Raw genomic sequence first — 17,862 nt, 5'->3', positions numbered from 1 at the left:
TTGCTGCAAAAGGTGGCTCTACAAAGTATTGACTTTGGGGGGGTGAATAGTTATGCACGCTCAAGTTTTCTGTTTTTTTATTTTATTTCTTGTTTGTTTTACAATAAAAAAAATTGTATCTTAAAAGTGATAGGCATATTGTGTATATCAAATGATGCAAACCCACCCAAAAAAAATCTATTTTAATTCCAGGTTGTAAGGCAACAAAATAGGAAAAATGCCAAGGGGGTGAATACTTTCACAAGCCACTGTATTCAATTAACTGTATGATACATCACTTTTGTTGGATGCTACACGAAGATGGATCGCTCCTTCATGCAGTGAGTCACGCGACCGCGGCTTGCTATATAAAGCAGGCAGACAGACATTGAGGCTTTCAGTTACTGTTCGATTGAATGTTATAATGGGCAAAACGAGTGACCTAAGTGACTTTGAGCGTGGAATGATAGTCGGTGCCAGGTGCACCAGATACAGTATCTCAGAAACGGATGTCCTCCTGGGCTTTTCATGCACGACAGTGTCTAGGGTTTACCGAGAATGGTGCAACAAACAAAACACATCCAGTCAGCGGCAGTCCTGTTGGCAAAAACAGCTCGTTGATGAGAGAGGTCGAAGGAGACTGGCAAAAATCATGCAAGCTAACATGCAGGCCACAAACAGACAAATAACGGTGCGGTACAACAGTGGTGTGCCGAACGGTATCTCGGAACGCACAACTCGTCGATCCTTGTCACAGATGGGCTATTGCAGCAGACCACCATACCGGGTTCCACTCCTATCAGCTAAAAACAAGAAGAAGCGGCTCCAGTGGGCACGCAATCACCAACACTGGACAATTGAGGAGAGGAAAAACATTGCCTCGTACATGACCGCGAGTTCAGTTTACTTGAGTTGCCAGCGCAGTCCCCAGACTTCAACCCAAAAGAGCATCTTTGGGATGAGATGGAACTGGCTGTTCGCAGCATGAATGTACCGCCTTTCCAATCTGCAGCTACTGCGTGATGTCATGATGTCAGCATGGACAAATATCGCTGTGGAACGTTTCTGACACTTTGTAGAATGCCCCAAAGAAGTCAGGCTGTTCTGGAGGCAAAGAGGGGTCTGCCCTGGTCCTAAGTGGGTGTACCTAATACACTGGCCAATGACTGTCCTTTAAAGCAACATGTTAAAACACGTTAGCAAAATTGAAATGATTAAAGTTGAGTGTCTGATTTCAAGTCCAAATTGTGAATGTACCTTAAGAGTCGCTGCCTATCCAATCATTAATCCTGGGCTCCACTGTGAGGCTGCAGAAGCAGATAGATAGTGTGTCAGTCTGTCTGGTGTCCCTGTGGATCTGAAAGTGTCATTCTGTCTGTCTGGAAGCTGCTTCCTGCTGTTCCCTCCACTTAAACACTACCACTACTCTCTCTCTCTCTTTCTCTGTCTCTCTCCCCCCTCTCTCTCTCTCGTCTCTCGTCACACTCTCTTTCATTCTCCCTCTCTCTCAGGGAGATATATATCCATCCCACAGACTACAGGATATTGGATTGAAAAGATTAGAGGGATTTTCCCTGAGGATTTTTTTGCCTTGTTTTATTAAATACAACTGCACTTGACTGTCAGAGAGAGAAAGAGAGAGAGAGAGTTTGTGTGTGTGTGTGTGTGTGTGTGTGGAAGCTCGTTGACAACACTTTTTCATGAGAGGGTTGTCTTACCCGTAACCACCCTTACAACCATCAATACACAAACCATTTGCTATACATGGCACTATGTTGTTTGTGATGGATGCATCTTCTCATGTAAGCATTATGTATTGTAACATGCAGAAATAGCATATGTAAAACAACATGTACACATTTCATTCCTTTGTTAAAATGATGAATGGTTGAACCAAATTATAGTTTGCAACATGCACATGTGTCATATTTAAAACATATTGAACTAGCACCCACATGAGTTTCAGCACCGTGGACAGCACCTCGGCGTAAACTGCATGGATAGCTGTAGCAGCAAATCACCAGTTTAAAGCATGACTTGCTGTGTCAATGTCAAAAAAATGATACACCTACGAACAAACTTTCAAATAATTAGTCAGTTTGTAGCCATATGTTTAACAAAATTGACTCATTTCACTTTGTTAGCCCAGTATAATTATATCTAGCAATCTAAATCTGATTGGATTGAACTCCACATAATGAGAGACTGAGGAAAGAGATCCTTCACAAAGAGGAGGAGGAAAGCTAGATCCCAGGTTGTGTGTGTGTGTGTGGTGTCTCTTGGGTTTCAGAAAAATACGTTACTCTTTGATGCTGCTGGTTGGAAGCCACTCTATATGACCGAGTGTTGGAGTACTGTATGCAGTGAAAGAGTAAATACAGGATTTTATAGTAGACGCAGCAGGCCCACTATAAAAACAATCAGTAGTTATAATGATAGAGGAAGGAGGAAGGGTGGGACTCAAACTGGGTCTGTCATTTTTACAGCAAGGATCATTTACACTGTACCCATAATGAAATTCCCTTTTTCCCATAGTCATTGGCATCCAACTGATATGTGGTAATTTCTCCTTGCATATTGCAATAATGACTATACTCCTAGGGCTATATTTCTGCTAGTGGAATTACAAGACTATTATGAAGAACCTCACATAGTAAGATCATATTGCATGAATTAGGCTGAGTGGTTTAAAAAGTGAAAAGGCAGTTGCTCTAATTTCATGAGCAGCATGCTGCAAATTATTTATAGCTTGTGTTTTATGATATCTTTGAAATATGCTGAAATAGCCAAATGTACGATACTCTATCTTGTATTGTTTCCTTAATAGCATTGCAACAAGGCAACATCACATCAGTGTTTAGAATATTATCTGTGGCATGGCAAAAGCAAGATGTAACTCCACATCTGTAGTAGTATCGCAGATATTGTCAATCCCTCGGATTAAGGTTATTAGAACTGTAAGCTAGTCTGCTTATGATTATCCCATTGGATCAGGCAGGCGGTCGGACGACCCACAAGATGTCAAAGAATAGAGAGTTCTTCTGTGCATCTGTTTCTTCCCACTATCCCCTCTGTCTGGACCATAGCAGATAAAGGAGTAAAGGACGTCTTCGTGGAAAAAGCCAGACAGGTGGATGGGCTCTCATTGTCCACGTATTAACCGTATTAAAGTAGAACAGTGTAGTGGGGATTTAAATCCAGATACTGGCAAAGCTAGCAGTACACTATACAATATATAATCACAGTGTATTGGGAATAGGGATTGAGAGGCTATACTGCCATAGCTACTTTAGCAGTAGCAAGTTTGTAGGCTACATACGTACTGGCGGTATTCAATAGGGAGTATCATACTGTATGTTTTGGAATTGGAGAAGCTGTCAGCAGGAAATGTATCATGCGGTTGTTGGTACATGGACATGGGACATGTAGAACTGCTGTTACTATTTCCACTGAGGATTTTCAGTTTCCCATTGCTTTAGTGTATTTTTTAGAGCCTTTCCGTCTCTTGTTGCAGCCAGAGGGATGCCATAAAATCAACATTTTGCAATGTAACAAATGTACAACAGAGGAATAGGGTACTGCAGTGATGGTTCTAGCTTGTAAGGCTCCCTGGGTGGGAAAAAATGCAACAATATGTCTGTGAAACTACATATTTACAGTATTATAAATGAATTGCGGTTTATTTGGTAGCATTTCGTAGTGTGACGGATTTTACTAATTGCATTAGTACTGTACAAAGTTAGAGGTGCTCTATTTGATAAATTTCCCCGCTCCCCCGACTTCCAGTCGTGAGACCTGAGGTCAACCCCCCCTCCCCATCTCGTACTTCTGAGAGGGAGACCTTCCCAGGCAGTAGCCTGCCTAGCTCACAAACTAGAATCAGGGCGCCCACTCCGACGAGGTTAATTGACCCACAGTTCCACACACGTGACGTGCAAATGAGCGATAGAAAACCGATCGCTCAAATATCACCATTTCCCCCAAAATTTGGGCGGGCGCCCTGTGCCACCTCCGGAAAGATGTCACCCTGGGCGGCTGCCCATGTCGCCTATACCTAAATCCACCACTGGGCTACTGGATAGCCACAGTAAACCCTCTCCCCACTTGTTACTTAGCCATGCGAGCTCAGATTTCAATGCACTGGTATGATAGCTATCTAGCCATGCTAGCTCAGCATCAGATCAATAGAGGGATGACAAATGGGCTAATGATAAGCTACATAAAGCCGAGATTGTGCTTGGTCTGAATGCATTAAAGTTCCAGCAGACTAAGCTGGTGAGTGCAAAAACGATGTGTGTCCCAAATGGCAACCTATTCCCTATATAGTCCACTACTTTTGACCAAATCCCATAGTGTTCACTATATAGGGGTTGGGATAGGGTGCCATTTGGGATGTAACCCTGCAACCCTGCACCGTGCCTCGAGCTTCCAGCTGCAGCTGGCTGCGGGTCTTATCGATTTTTATCAAGAGCGGCTGGTCACTTGGCCCTCATCCTTTTCTTCTTTCTCTTTCTCTTTCTCTTCTCTCTCTCTCTCTCTCTCTCTCTGTCTCTCTCTCTGTCTCTCTCTCTCTCTCTCTCTCTCTCTCTCTCATGCTTTCCTTTTCTCTTTATCCTTCCATTACCCCGCTCTCTTTTTCACTCTCTTGCTCTCTCTGTCTCACTAACTGCTCTTGCTTTCTTTCTTTCTGTCTGTCTCTCTCTCTTTGTCTTCCTCTCTCTCACTCACTTTCTCCTCCCATCCATATCCCCCTCTTTCTCTCTCACCACTAACTGTGGTCTGTGGAGGATAATGAGAATATGGTGAAGGCCGTAAGACATGCCACTATAACTCTCCTCTGGTCTTGTGTGATGCATTAGTGTGTGTGTGTGTGTGTGTGTGTGTGGAGATCAGACCAGACTGCACAGCTGAGCGATGAGCCACACACTCATTACTCTTGATTTGGCCTAAATTGTAATTTAACAACACATTGATCCATTCATTTTCTCTGAATCGGTAGAATGGGTGGCATTGACCTATGAGACTGTTAAGTCACTTCTATTGTTCTCCCTTGATGCATCTGTGGTTTGTTTTAGGTTTTCTGCTACTTTGTTCGTGGATCAGAAAAGTTGGTGGCTAGAAAGTAGTGGGGCGTAGGCCATATAATGTATATGTGGGTGGAATAATTTTTTGCATTGTAGAATGTAGAAAATAGTAAAAATTAAGAAAAACACTTGTAGGTGTTCTAAAACTTTGGACCGGTAGTGTGTGTGTGTGTGTTGGAAATTATGCAGACAATTACAATGATAGAATCCACAATCTGCCTGGCATAGTAAAGCTGATCTACTCCATCGATTTAATCAGTCAAGAAGAGCTATGTCTATTTGAACCGAAACATTTAAACAATGCTCGATGATAATGTTTGTCAGATGTATCTATATAATACAATCTATTACACCTATGCCGTACACACACATACATTTGATTACAACAAGTTCATAGTCTACCTTTAAGAATTTACGAGTAATTAACTCAGTTAAAGCGATGTTAAAAATTTAAGTTGATCTTTGAAAGTACACCGAGAGAAAGTGGGCCAATTGATTTCTTAATCAATGTGACTGCGATATTACAAAGCAAATTAATTCTGCTTCATTCTCAACATGTCATTATGATAGGCATAGGCGGCAGCCGTGGCACTGAATTTGAAAGCTTTGTTATGTTATTTCCACATTGTAGAGAATTGTCTTCATAACGAAAATGGGAAAATATGCACTATGCTAGTTCTGTGAAACGGGCAAAGTGTCTCAGGGCATGACGCAGCTGGAGGAAATGTTGTAATTAAATTAGCAGGTGTTATTAAATTACAGACGACAGTAGCGGTGTGTGTGTATAATTCTAATTATTTTTTTGTCATTTTAGCAGACGCTCTTATCCAGAGTGACTTACAGGAGCGATTGTGGTTAGGTGCCTTGTTCAAGGGCACATCGACATATTTTTTTACCTAGTCGGCTCAGGGATTAAAATCAGCAACCTTTCGGTTACTGAACCAACGCTCTTAACCACTAGGCTACCTGCCACCCCAAGTCACTGAGAAAGCCAAGTCAAGACAGTTAATAAGCCATATTACAACCTATGTTGTGATAATTGTGTTGTTTGATCTGTAACCCATTCATACGCCACCATGATATACAATAAGACCATGACAACAAAAATACTACAGTCACACAGTGGCAGAAAAAATTCAACTACACATTAGTTAGTGTCATCACAAAGCCGGAGAGCAACATCTGTACGGTGAAGTCCACAAAGCAAATATTGCATGTAACAAACAGTTATATCACCTGCAGCATGGTCAAGCAAGTTAATGTTTTCCACAGTTTACAAAACAACTAGTGATTTAGAACCACAGAGTTACATCAAGTCAGCACAAAGATGACAGGAGCACTGCCTCTGTTATTCCAGCATCATTTCAACTTAACATTTTAAACATCATTAAATCCACAAGGCTATTTATATACTTAGTTTAATACACTGAAAACAAACGTAAAGGTACCAAAAACAATTTAGTCCAATTAATATAGGTAAATATTGTGTGTGTGTGCAGGTAAATATATATTTTTTTGACTCACCCTACTTGTAGACTAGTTGAACGCCAATGCCATCCTCCTCTCTTTCATGTTGGCAAAACAGTCAATGTCTCTGTCATACAGTACACTTTTGGTTTTTGTTGTCATAGCCTACCTAGCTAAAATGCTTGCTAGCCTAACTTCCTCGCACGGGCAACAACGAACCAGCTAAGTTAGCTAGCTAGTTAACGTGAGCCTACTAGGCTACATCTAGGCTACATATTGAACTTAAATTGTCTCAGGCCAGTGGCACAACATATTAATTTATGGTTAGATCAGAATCGCCGTGATAATCATTAGCTTGTACAGAGAATTAAATAAAAAAGTCTAAATCCCCATCTCCATCCATGGCTTAGGAAAGGGACGATTTAGCAAGCTAGCTATTGCAGGACATCAACACAAGCAGACCAGAAACTGACAAGTTTTTCTGAAAATGACATTTTGCTTAGGAAGTGATTTGAATGGTGTGAAGCCAAATCCAAACTGGCATCCTTTGGGGGGCGTTTTGCAGCCACAGGACAACTCACAGTTGAGCTCATTCCAAAGCTGACTGGCTAATTCTTTTATATATTTTTTTATCAAGGGAGGCCAAATGCTTGCTGGCATCAATCAATCAAATGCTACGTCGGCAACATGTTACATACTCTTTTGGTCCAGACAGCATCTGATACATGGGCTACACATACTGTGACACAGGGGTGCTGTTTCCCTCGCTTGGATTATTTCTCCAGTGAGATTCAGCCACTTACAAATTGCCGAAAAATGTTGGAAGCACAGAGAGAGAGCGAAAGATACATTTTTCTTAGTCAAATATTTTGGGAAAACTGGCTTCCCTTGGCATCCATGAATACACACCACTGATAGGAGCTGTAAAATGTAGTTTGGCAACTAAACTGACAAAACAAACACAACACTGAAGGAATATAAAAGAAAAACAATAGGTTTAAGCAAGTATTCCTTCCAAAATAACTTAGTAGGCACAGGTGTGGTCTACCAGGCTCTGGTCAGCCTCACCTTGAGCATTTCCAACACTGGCAAACATTACAGAGCAGCGCCTACATACATTACAGACAGGTGTGTAAAGAACTTAAGTACAAATACTACTTAAGTCGTTTTTTGGGGATAATTTACTTTACTATTTATATTTTTGACTACTTTTACTTTTACAGTACATTCCTAAAGAAAATAATGTACTTTTTACCCCATACATTTTCTGTAACACTCAAAAGTACTCGTTATTTTGAAAGCTTAGCAAGACAGGACAAGGGTCCAATGCACACACTTATCAAGAGAACATCTCTGGTCATCCCTACTCCCTCTGATCAAGTGGACTCACTAAAAACAAATGCTTCATTTGTAAATTATGTCTAAGTGTTGGAGTGTGCCGCTGGCTATCTGTAAATTAAAAAAGAAAATGGTGCAGTCTGGTTTGCTTAATACAAGGAATTTGAAATGACTTTACTTTTGATACTTAAGTATATTTTAGCAAATTACATCTACTTTTGATACTTAAGTATATTTAAAACCCAATACTTTTAGACTTTTACTCAAGTAGTATTTTACTGGGTGACTTTCACTTTTATTTGAGTCATTTTCTATTAAGTTATCTTTACTTTTACTCAAATATGACAGTTGTGTACTTTTTCCACCACTGAGTACAAATAACCTTGACTATCCATCCCAATGTGATAATGTGTAGGGAGAAGCACTCTTCTGAATTTGCCTAAGTGGTGTTTAAAGTTAGGAGTTGCCAGGCCTACACCCTTTCTTTGGTCATAAAAGTACCAATGCTTAGCTTTTAATTCTCTCCAAAATATTAGGCTACACAGAAATCCAGAGGGACATGCACAGAGCTAAGGATTTTGATGATAGTAACTCAAACCGATTACATTTGACAGTTGGTGAATGAAGTAGAGTTTGATGCTCCAGTATGATATAAGTAACTCAGTCCTTCATAGTAACTCAGTCCTTCATAGTAACTCAGGCTTTCATAGTAACTCAGTTCTTCATGGTAGCTCAGTCCTTCATAGTAACTCAGGCCTTCATAGTAACTCAGGCCTTCATAGTAACTCAGGCCTTCATAGTAACCTCAGCCTTCATAGTAACCCCGCCCTTCATAGTAACTCAGGCCTTCATAGTAACTCAGGCCTTCATAGTAACTCAGGCCTTCATAGTAACTCAGGCCTTTATAGTAACTCAGCCCTTCATAGTAACTCAGTCTGCAGTACAATGAGTGGCACACATGTTTTATAATGTGAAAAACAAATGTCATACCCTTCTCCCTCCAACGCACACACACACAGACACACACAGACACACAGACACACACACACACACACTTTTAACCTAAACCCAATGACATGGTGACATTGTTTGTTAATTTCACATTGAATTCACATTAGTTGACAACTGAACCAAAAGTTAATGAAAACTAGATGTTGAACTGACTTCTGTGCCCAGTGGGAAATGTGTTGTATCGGCCTTTTGTTGCTCTCTCTGATGCTACAGTACATTACAGTGCATTATAGTACAGTACAGTACATCAGTTAGGGGGCTGAGTCGCAAATGGCACATTATTTCTGTAGTGCATTACTTTTGATCAGAGGGCTCTGGTCAAAAGTAGGGCATTATGTAGGGAATAGGGTGCCATTTGGGAAGCACCCATGGCCTCTGGTAGCAGCCACCCACAATTTATTATCTTGGCATCTTTTCTCCACTGCCCTTGTCACTTCTATGCTAATCAGAGTCAGACTTCGCTGTTTTAATGCCACAGTGAGAGGAGAGAGACATCAATGTGAGAGATTCAATGTTAAAGCTGTATTAGTTGACTGTATGGAAGGTGGATTTCTCCACAGTTAAGGTGGGAGGTTCAATGTTAAAGCTGTATGTGTTGACTGTATGGGAGGTGGTTAGATGCTACTCATTGGGTACAGATGGTCTTGAATGCAGGCTGTGTGTGGAAATGTACTGTATGTGTACAGGCTAAATAAGAGTAATATTGTAATATTGGATACAGATGTTGTATGCAGATGAATTGAGTAGTATGCCTATAACTAGAGAGGCAATGTTATGCTCGATTTTCGGCTATGTGTACTGTATGTGTACAAGTTGTGTACAAGCTGGTGGTTTGACTATAATCATGGGCTCTACATGGCACTATGTCATATACCAATATGTATATAGTGTTTTCTGCATGGGAGTGGAGCTAAGTGGAGTGAAGTGCATTGTACTGTTGTGTGGTATTAGCAGCACAATGGCAGTGGGATCGCTGCTTCGTCAAGGGGATTAGGCAGGTTTATTCCTCTGCCAGGATTATCAACCAGCTGGGGAGATTTGGGAAGGGAGAAAGTGGTGCGTGTGTGTGTGTGTGTGTGTGTGTGTGTGTTTAAAACCAGTTAAATGTAACTAAATGTAATCGAAAATGTAATCTACGTAATCCCCAAAAGTAATTATTATATTATTGTGTGTGTGATGGACGAGTGGGGGTTTGGTGTAAATGGTATCTGTCATAACATGAACATGAACCCTAGTTGAATCACTGTTAGAAAGGTACTACACTAAAGGAACACACTTATATATGTGTCAATAAAATAGTTGTATGGGTAGATTTGGGAAGGATAGTGTCCTGTTGTGTGTCATGGTGATATCTGTCACGAACCCTAGTTTGAGGAGAGGTTGTAAGATTAAAGGTAAATTTTTTGATTTGTCTTCATATGGCGCATTCAGATAGTACAGTTAACATAGGATATAAAGGCAATGCATGTGCAACAGTTTAGGTCAGGAAATAAAACTACATGTATGAATTGAGAATTTTAAATTGAATTTCAGTTCAACATGGTTTGAACGTACGTAGCTGGGTAGCGTAGAAACATCATTTGAACTACTCTTGGCTTTAGTCAGGTCATTCTGTGTAGAATTCTGAATGAAGGTTATCTGTCTTGGCTTTTACTTCTTGGATGGTCTTAGATGTTGCCATGGAGATTTTTCCCCTATCGTTAACCCTGCTTTTCTATTTGTTTGATGGATGTATAGATTTTTAACAGAGTGTATAGAACTACACGGCTGGATGAAAGAAACAACATACATTTTTTTCAAGCTTAAATTCTGGAAAAGCAGATTTCATTGGATGTGATATTCTTATTTTGAAATTACATTTTGTTTTGAAATGACGACTAATATATTTTTTTATTAAAATGACAAATTAAATATTTTTATTAAAATGACACATTCATAGTTAAAAATATCAAAATTATCCTTGTCAAAATACAGTCACAATCCAGAGAACACTCTCACCCCGGTGAAATGTTTGAAGTATTTTTGTGTTCCTGTGGCATGATAACTAAGGGCTGTTCTTTAAGGTATAGATATATCAGCAAACAGCCCCTGCTTTCTTACTTTTCTCCTGTTGTCACATCACCATACCAGCTCAAAGCTTGTTGCCACCCCAGAATGCTTTTTGAATATGAAGCGTGCTTCTCATCATCAAGCTATCCTTTTGTGAACAAAGTCATAGCCGCGGGAAGTAGTTTGGGTGTGGGGGTGCTGTGATTTATTTTTCTGATAGGTGGTCCGCTAATACAGACTAGTAAAGGCCCAGTGCACTTTAGTGAAATAAATATTTTTTGAATGTATATATTATTTTTTTATTCCGATTTTTCAGGGGGTGCTGCAGCACCGTCAGCACCCCTACTTCCCACGGCTATGAACAAAGTGCCCAACATTTCCTTATATGCCCATTCCAACCATGCCGACAGAGATGTACTGTATATGTAGCCTACAGTTGAAGAAATTACAAACATTTATTTTTATTACCATAACAAAGTTCTCATTATTACAGTACTTGCATCCTATTTTGTTCACAAAATGCTGCTGCTCTTACAATTTTATTGGTTGGTTGGTTGTGGTGCATGGTGTCTGATTTGGAAGGGGAGCTGATATGCTGGTAAGTTTCTTGGTCAGTAAATCGCTTGAATCGGGGCCTGAAACCATTGAGGAGAGGTAGGATACTTGTTTCATCTGATGGGAGCTAGGAGCTATGCTGTGTGGCCCAACGTCCAATGTGTAGGTATACCTACATGATGACATGGTACTTTCAGACAAAGAAATGACTCATTCTATAGTTATCACATAGCTTATATTCACTTATATACATCTAAAGCTATATAATCAAATTTCATGTCATTATTTATCTAATCTTAAAAGTTTGCATTCTCATGACTCACAATTTCTCCTTTAAATTGATAAATCAAATTAAAAACATATTACAGATGTAATGCAAATGGTTTTAACTAGTGTAAAAACCAACCAGTGTTCACTTCTGCAAAGATCATGTATCAATATTTCTACAGTCGACCTTCTGAATTGAATTATACGTCTGTTATCTGTAACAGGCAGCAGTTTCACTTATTTACTAACTGAACACTTATAATACTTATATAACTAAATGTTGATGAGAAATGTTGACTGACCAATGTGTTGTTCTGTTTTAGGAGGCCTTTACATCCTCTCAACCTTTCAATGTTTATTGCATGCTTTATTGTAACACATACTTCCTCCAAATGTAATGTTCCCTACTAGAGGCAATGGCATGACATGCTGGGCACCTAGTTTGCCATCATTTTGGCAACAGACATGACAACTTTGTCAGTCTCTGATAGCGTTGATAGACCTCACATTAATTTTACTTTATATTCCTTATCACTATGTCACGAATTTCACTTTGACTGTGAGGTGATGTCCCCTTTTAGCACTTAATCTCTGCTCACTACTAATTATTTATGAGTGCTGATCTGGGATCTGTCCATTGAATCTTAGTCATCATGATCTAAATGTTTAAACTGATCCTAGATCTGCACTCTTACTCTGAGATGCTTTGTTGAAATGGGCCCAGACCTGATGCGACTCAACCCTCTCTCTGCCCTTTTGTGAAAGTCCAGAAATAGTCACGATTTCCCCTTCACACTCTCTCTCTCTCTTTTTCAGCATTCCTCATTCACGTGGCAAAAAATGTATTATTGCATTTGCCAATTTTCAGTTCATACTTAAAATAAATATTGAAAATGTTAATAATGAAATATTGATTTTACTATATATATATATATATGTGTGTGTGTTTGTGTGTGTGTGTGTGTATATGTGTGTGTATATATAGAACACCTACTCATTCAGGGTTTTTCTTTATTTTTACTATTTTCTACATTGTAGAATAGTAGTGAAGACATCAAAACTATGAAATAACACATATGGAATCATATAGTTACCAAGAAAGTGTTAAACAAATCAAAATATATTTTATATTTGAGATTCTTCAAAAAGCCACCCTTTGCCTTGATGACAGCTTTGCACACTCTCGGCATTTTCTCAACCAGCTTCATGAAGTAGTCACCTGGAATGCATTTCAATTAACAGAAGTGCCTTCTTAAAAGTTAATTTGTGGAATTTCTTTCCTTCTTAATGCATTTGAGCCAATCAGTTATGTTGTGACTAGGTACGGGGCATATACAGAAGATAGCCCTATTTGGTAAAAGACGAAGTCCATAGTATGGCAACAACAGCTCATATAAGCAAAGATAAAAATGATGAAACTGGCTCTCATGAGGGCCGCCACAGGAATGGAAGACCCAGAGTTACCTCTGCTGCAGAGGATAAGTTCATTAGAGTTAACAGCCTCAGAAATTGCAGCCCACGTAAATGCTTCACAGAGTTCAAGTAACAGACACATCTCAACATCAACTGTACAGAGGAGACTGTGTGAATCAGGCCTTCACGGTTGAATTGCTGCAAAGAAACCACTACTAAAGGACACCAATAAGAAGAAAGGACTTGCTTGGGCCAAGAAACACGAGCAATGGACATTAGACTGGTGGAAATTTGTCCTTTGGTCTGGAGTCCAAATTGGAGATTTTTGGTTCCAACCACCGTGTCTTTGTGAGACGCGGTGTGGGTGAACTGATGATCTCCAAATGTGTATTTCCCACCGTAAAGCATGGAGGGGGAGCTGTTATAGTGTGGAGGTGCTTTGCTGGTGACAATCTGTGACTTATTTAGAATTCAAGGCACACTTATCCAGCATGGCTACCACAGCATTCTGCAGCGATACGCCATCCCATCTGGTTTGGGCTTAGTGGGACTATCATTTGTTTTTCAAAAGGACAATGACCCAGCACACCTCCAGGCTTTGTAAGGACTATTTGACCAAGAAGGAGAGTGATGGAGTGCTGCATCAGATGACCTGGCCTCCACAATCCCCCGACCCAACCAAATTGAGATGGTTTGGGATGAGTCGGACCGCAGAGTGAAGGAATAGCAGCCAACAAGTGCTCAGCATATGTGGGAACTCCTTCAAGACTGTTGGAAAAGCATTCCAGGTGAAACTGGTTGAGAGAATGCCAAGAGTGTGCAAAGCTGTCATCAAGGCAAAGGATGGTTATTTGAAAAATCTCAAATATATAACACACTTTTTTTGTTACTACATGATTCTATATGTGTTATTTCATAGTTTTGATGTCTTCACTATTATTCTACAATGTAGAAAATAGTACAAATAAAGAAAAACCCTTGAATGAGTAGGTGTTCTAAAACTTTTGACCGGTAGTGTACATACATGCATACATAAATATACATCAGCTGACAGACACTGCTCCCGAGTGGCACAGCAGTCTAAGGCACTGCATCTCAGTGCAAGAGGCGTCACTACAGTCCCTGGTTTGATTCCAGGCTGTATCACATCCGGCTGTGATTGGGAGTCCCATAGAGTACGCACAATTGGCCCAGCGTCATCTGGGTATGACCGTGGTAGGCTGTCATTGTAAATAATAATTTGTTCTTAACTGACTTGCCTTGTTAAATAAAAGTTAAATTTAATTTAAAAAAATTAAAAATAAAATATCTCCCCCTTTCACTGTTACTGAACACTGCATGTGCCCTATTCACCACCTCTTTCACTTGGTCTACACCACTTTACACCTTATTTTATACCCTTGTCTAGCTTTCGCCAATACATTTGCTAACTCACTTTGTTTTCTCTCAGTTGAATGTACTCCTATAACCATTCATTTGTTGCAGTAGACAGTCTAGTAAATGGGATTGAAAGAGTACATGCAGAGTTGGCACATGGCAGACAAGCTAAGAGACAAGCTAATGACAAGCTAGCAGCCAAGCTAACAGACAAGCTAATAAGCTAAGAGACAAGCTAACAACAAACTAGCAGACAAGCTAACAACAAGCTAGCAGACAGGCTAACAACAAAGCAAACAATGCTATCCAGAGGGGGCATAGCAATCCACTCAATATCTAAACAAGCTTATAGTTCTTACAAATAAAGCTGTGTCCTGTATCCCAGGTAGGCATATGATCAAAGACTGAAAGTATAATTTAATGTAATGTTAATAATAATACATGGGATTTTTATAGAGCTTTTCTAAAACCCCAAAACAGATAGTTGAACAGAAAATAGTTGAACAGAAATTTGACAGATTAGAAGTCCTCTGCAGCATTGAAACACAGCCAGTTGTGTTGAACAGCTAAGAGAGAGTAGGCCTCTGCAGCACCAAGACCTTTCCTCTGCAGGGGTTGTCAATACAGTACAACGTGGGGCACTTTGCATGTGATGTGTGATGCCTTGCATGGTTACGACATGCAACGGCCCTGTACCAGTCTGCATGCTGCTTAACGAATGTCTTCCTTTTCCTCTCTCTCCTTCCGCCCGTCCGTCCGCTTGCAGAAGACAACCATGTTGAAGGTAGGTATTCTACTTTCTCTTTTCTTTATCATGGTATTATCATCTTTGCACCATGATTTAACTCACTAAAACCATGCTGTGGTTTTCATGGCTTAAATTACTCATGTTTGTTATGGGGAAAAGTTGTTAAAATGTGCTACTGAAATGGTAAGTTGGCTCTATCTTTTCTCATTTGCGGTTCTGGGTAGATGTTTATGCAGCATGTGCTAGGCGATTGGTTCAGGAGAGATATGTGGTTTGGGATAGTGCAATTATGGACTGGAAAGGTTATCTGTTATTAACTACACTGATTTATCACCATCCTGATGAGAAAGTGTGGAAAATTCTCTTAAATTGGTGCTGTATTGCAGTTGCTATTATTCTTGAAATCTCTCATAGATACATATCAATGAATATCAGTGAAGGTTCTGGCAAAAGTTGAGCTATGTATGTTAAGAAGTGGGTAAGTATTTAAGCTACTACTATATTGTCAAACTGTGCCTTGGCTCTCCCACTGGTTTGAAAATAATTATTCTGCAGGTTATTGTTGATACACTACATTACATAAGTTAATGGTTTGGAAGGGATAGAACAAAGATTTTATGGTTTCTGCAAACTGTGGGAAGGATGCAATAGTCTGTTCCCATTTACAAGGAGGAAATAGTTTCAGAGTAAACAACTGAATAAAACTTTACAGAACAAACTCTGAATTTAAGGCCAAATAATGTATTTATTTGCAATAGTGTCTAAATCTTTGCATGAAGGAGGGGAAAATGACCAGACCCTGCCCAATCAAATGTGTATCTATTTTTCTGACAATATTATCATGCATATACTCCGTTTGTATCTTTGAAACTGAATGGAGAGAATTGTCGATCCAATGACTGAGATTCACATCTCAAAACCTTGTTAAACGTGGAGTCAGGCCATTGTTTTGGGGGTTGGTAGGTATAGTAGGTGGACTGGGTTGAGCATTCTCAAAGGATCCTCCTCTTGGACAAATGGAACCTCGACTAACTTCCAATCATTACTGTTAATTTAACTCTAGTAAGTCTGACTGATGATGCATTGCAACCTCTCTCTTGGTTGAAAACATGCTCATCACCCTAACCCAACCTCGTCTGACTATACCCCTTCCTCTCTCTCCGTCCCCTTCTCCCTTACCCCAACTCCCCAACACCTCCCAAAATACCACAGGCATCTACCAGACACAGATGCCTGTGTGTCAGTTTGACCTAGGAAGCGTCCCAAGTGGAATCCTATTCCCTTTAAAGTGCACTGGCTCTGGTCAAAAGTGGTGGACTATAAAGAGAATAGGATGCCATTTGGGAAGTACCTTAGCCTCACCCGTGATCCCCTGTCTCTTTGCTGACTGTGCTCTTGTTTCCCTTTAAGGTCTGGCGCACTTGATGATGGGCGACCAAGGTATGGGTCCGGTTCCTTTTCCACTCTTGCCGCCATTATCCCCCCTCCGCCCCCTCTCCCTTTGTGGTCGATACAAAGACTTCTTTCGCTGCTTCTCGTTCTCTTGCTGCTGGCTGGGGGTACTCAGGGCTATTAAAACTGCTTTTCAGATCTGGTCTGTCATTCATTTCAGCTGCTTTGCAACAGTGAATGACTTGGTTTGGTTTGTTCATCCTGGCTGTTCTATTTCTTTCTTTGCTGTTTTTTGTATTACTTTTTACACATTTTTGTCTTCATCCCACTTCGCTCGACTCATCGCCTCAAATCAGCACATCCGTTTTTTCTCGACCAAATTGCGTTAATTTCTGGCCTACTTTTCTTGCGAGTATGTTTCAAACCCATCTTCATTCTCATTCAGCTGGAAATTTCATCAAATCATCAAAATCAAACATAACATGCTGGAGATGATGCATGATTGTGATGTACAATTAAGTCAGGGTTTTCCAAACTCGGTCCTGGGGCCTTCCCTGGGTGCACGTTTTGGTTTTTGCTCTAGCACTACACAGCTGACTCAATTCATCAAAGCTTGACGATGAGTTGGCTATTTGAATCAGCTGTGTAGTGCTAGGGAAAAAAAACTAAACGTGCACCCAGGGGAGCCCCAGGACCGAGTTTGGGAAACTCTACTCTAGGTAACTGAAATGCTACATCAGACACCCCTCTATATTACTCTTGCTGCTTGAATGCTTTAGCTGCCAGTCAGTGAGCCACAGTGAGCTAGCTAGATGATTGACAACCTCTTTCCATTTTCAAGGCAATCTCTGCCAGCATCCCAAATGGCACCCTATTCCCTATTCAGTGCACTACTTTTGACCAGGGCCCCCTGGTCAAAAGTAGTGGACTACATAAGGAATAGGGTGCCATTTAGGACACATCCTCTCCCTCATCCTCTCCATGCCAGTCTGGATGATGCTCATCTCTCAGCATGCACCATAAGGCAGGAAATAAAATATTGCTCACATGTGCCTTGCCCCCTCAACCCCTCCTTAACCTCATACCCACACCAGCATTCCATCAATCTCTCACCTCATCTCAGATATTATATTTACCCCATTGTGCCTCTCTGTGTTTTCTCTGGGTGCGTCTCAAACGGCA

The 17,862-nt window shown here is 40.4% G+C and overlaps 1 protein-coding gene across 18 annotated transcripts in view; it reads left to right on the top strand.

The window, feature by feature from the left end:
• The window catches only part of LOC106589744 (neurexin-1a), a 517,413-nt gene that overhangs the window by 18,601 nt on the left and 480,950 nt on the right, over positions 1 to 17,862 (top strand). For 15 of the 18 annotated variants that reach the window (XM_082970529.1, XM_045709958.2, XM_045709955.2 and 12 more), the window contains exons 3-4: positions 15,307 to 15,324; positions 16,699 to 16,728. In XM_082970529.1, the coding sequence (XP_082826655.1) occupies positions 15,307 to 15,324; positions 16,699 to 16,728 (48 nt within the window). The remainder of the gene's footprint in view (positions 1 to 15,306; positions 15,325 to 16,698; positions 16,729 to 17,862) is intronic. The other 3 variants (XM_045709960.2, XM_014180042.3, XM_014180038.3) reach the window with 1 other exon arrangement.

This window comes from Salmo salar, chromosome 28 (genome assembly GCF_965601325.2).
Source record: "Salmo salar chromosome 28, fSalSal1, whole genome shotgun sequence".
NCBI lineage: Eukaryota > Metazoa > Chordata > Actinopteri > Salmoniformes > Salmonidae > Salmo > Salmo salar.
Note: the sequence above shows the minus strand (reverse complement) of the source record. Positions and strands in the feature narration are given on the sequence as shown.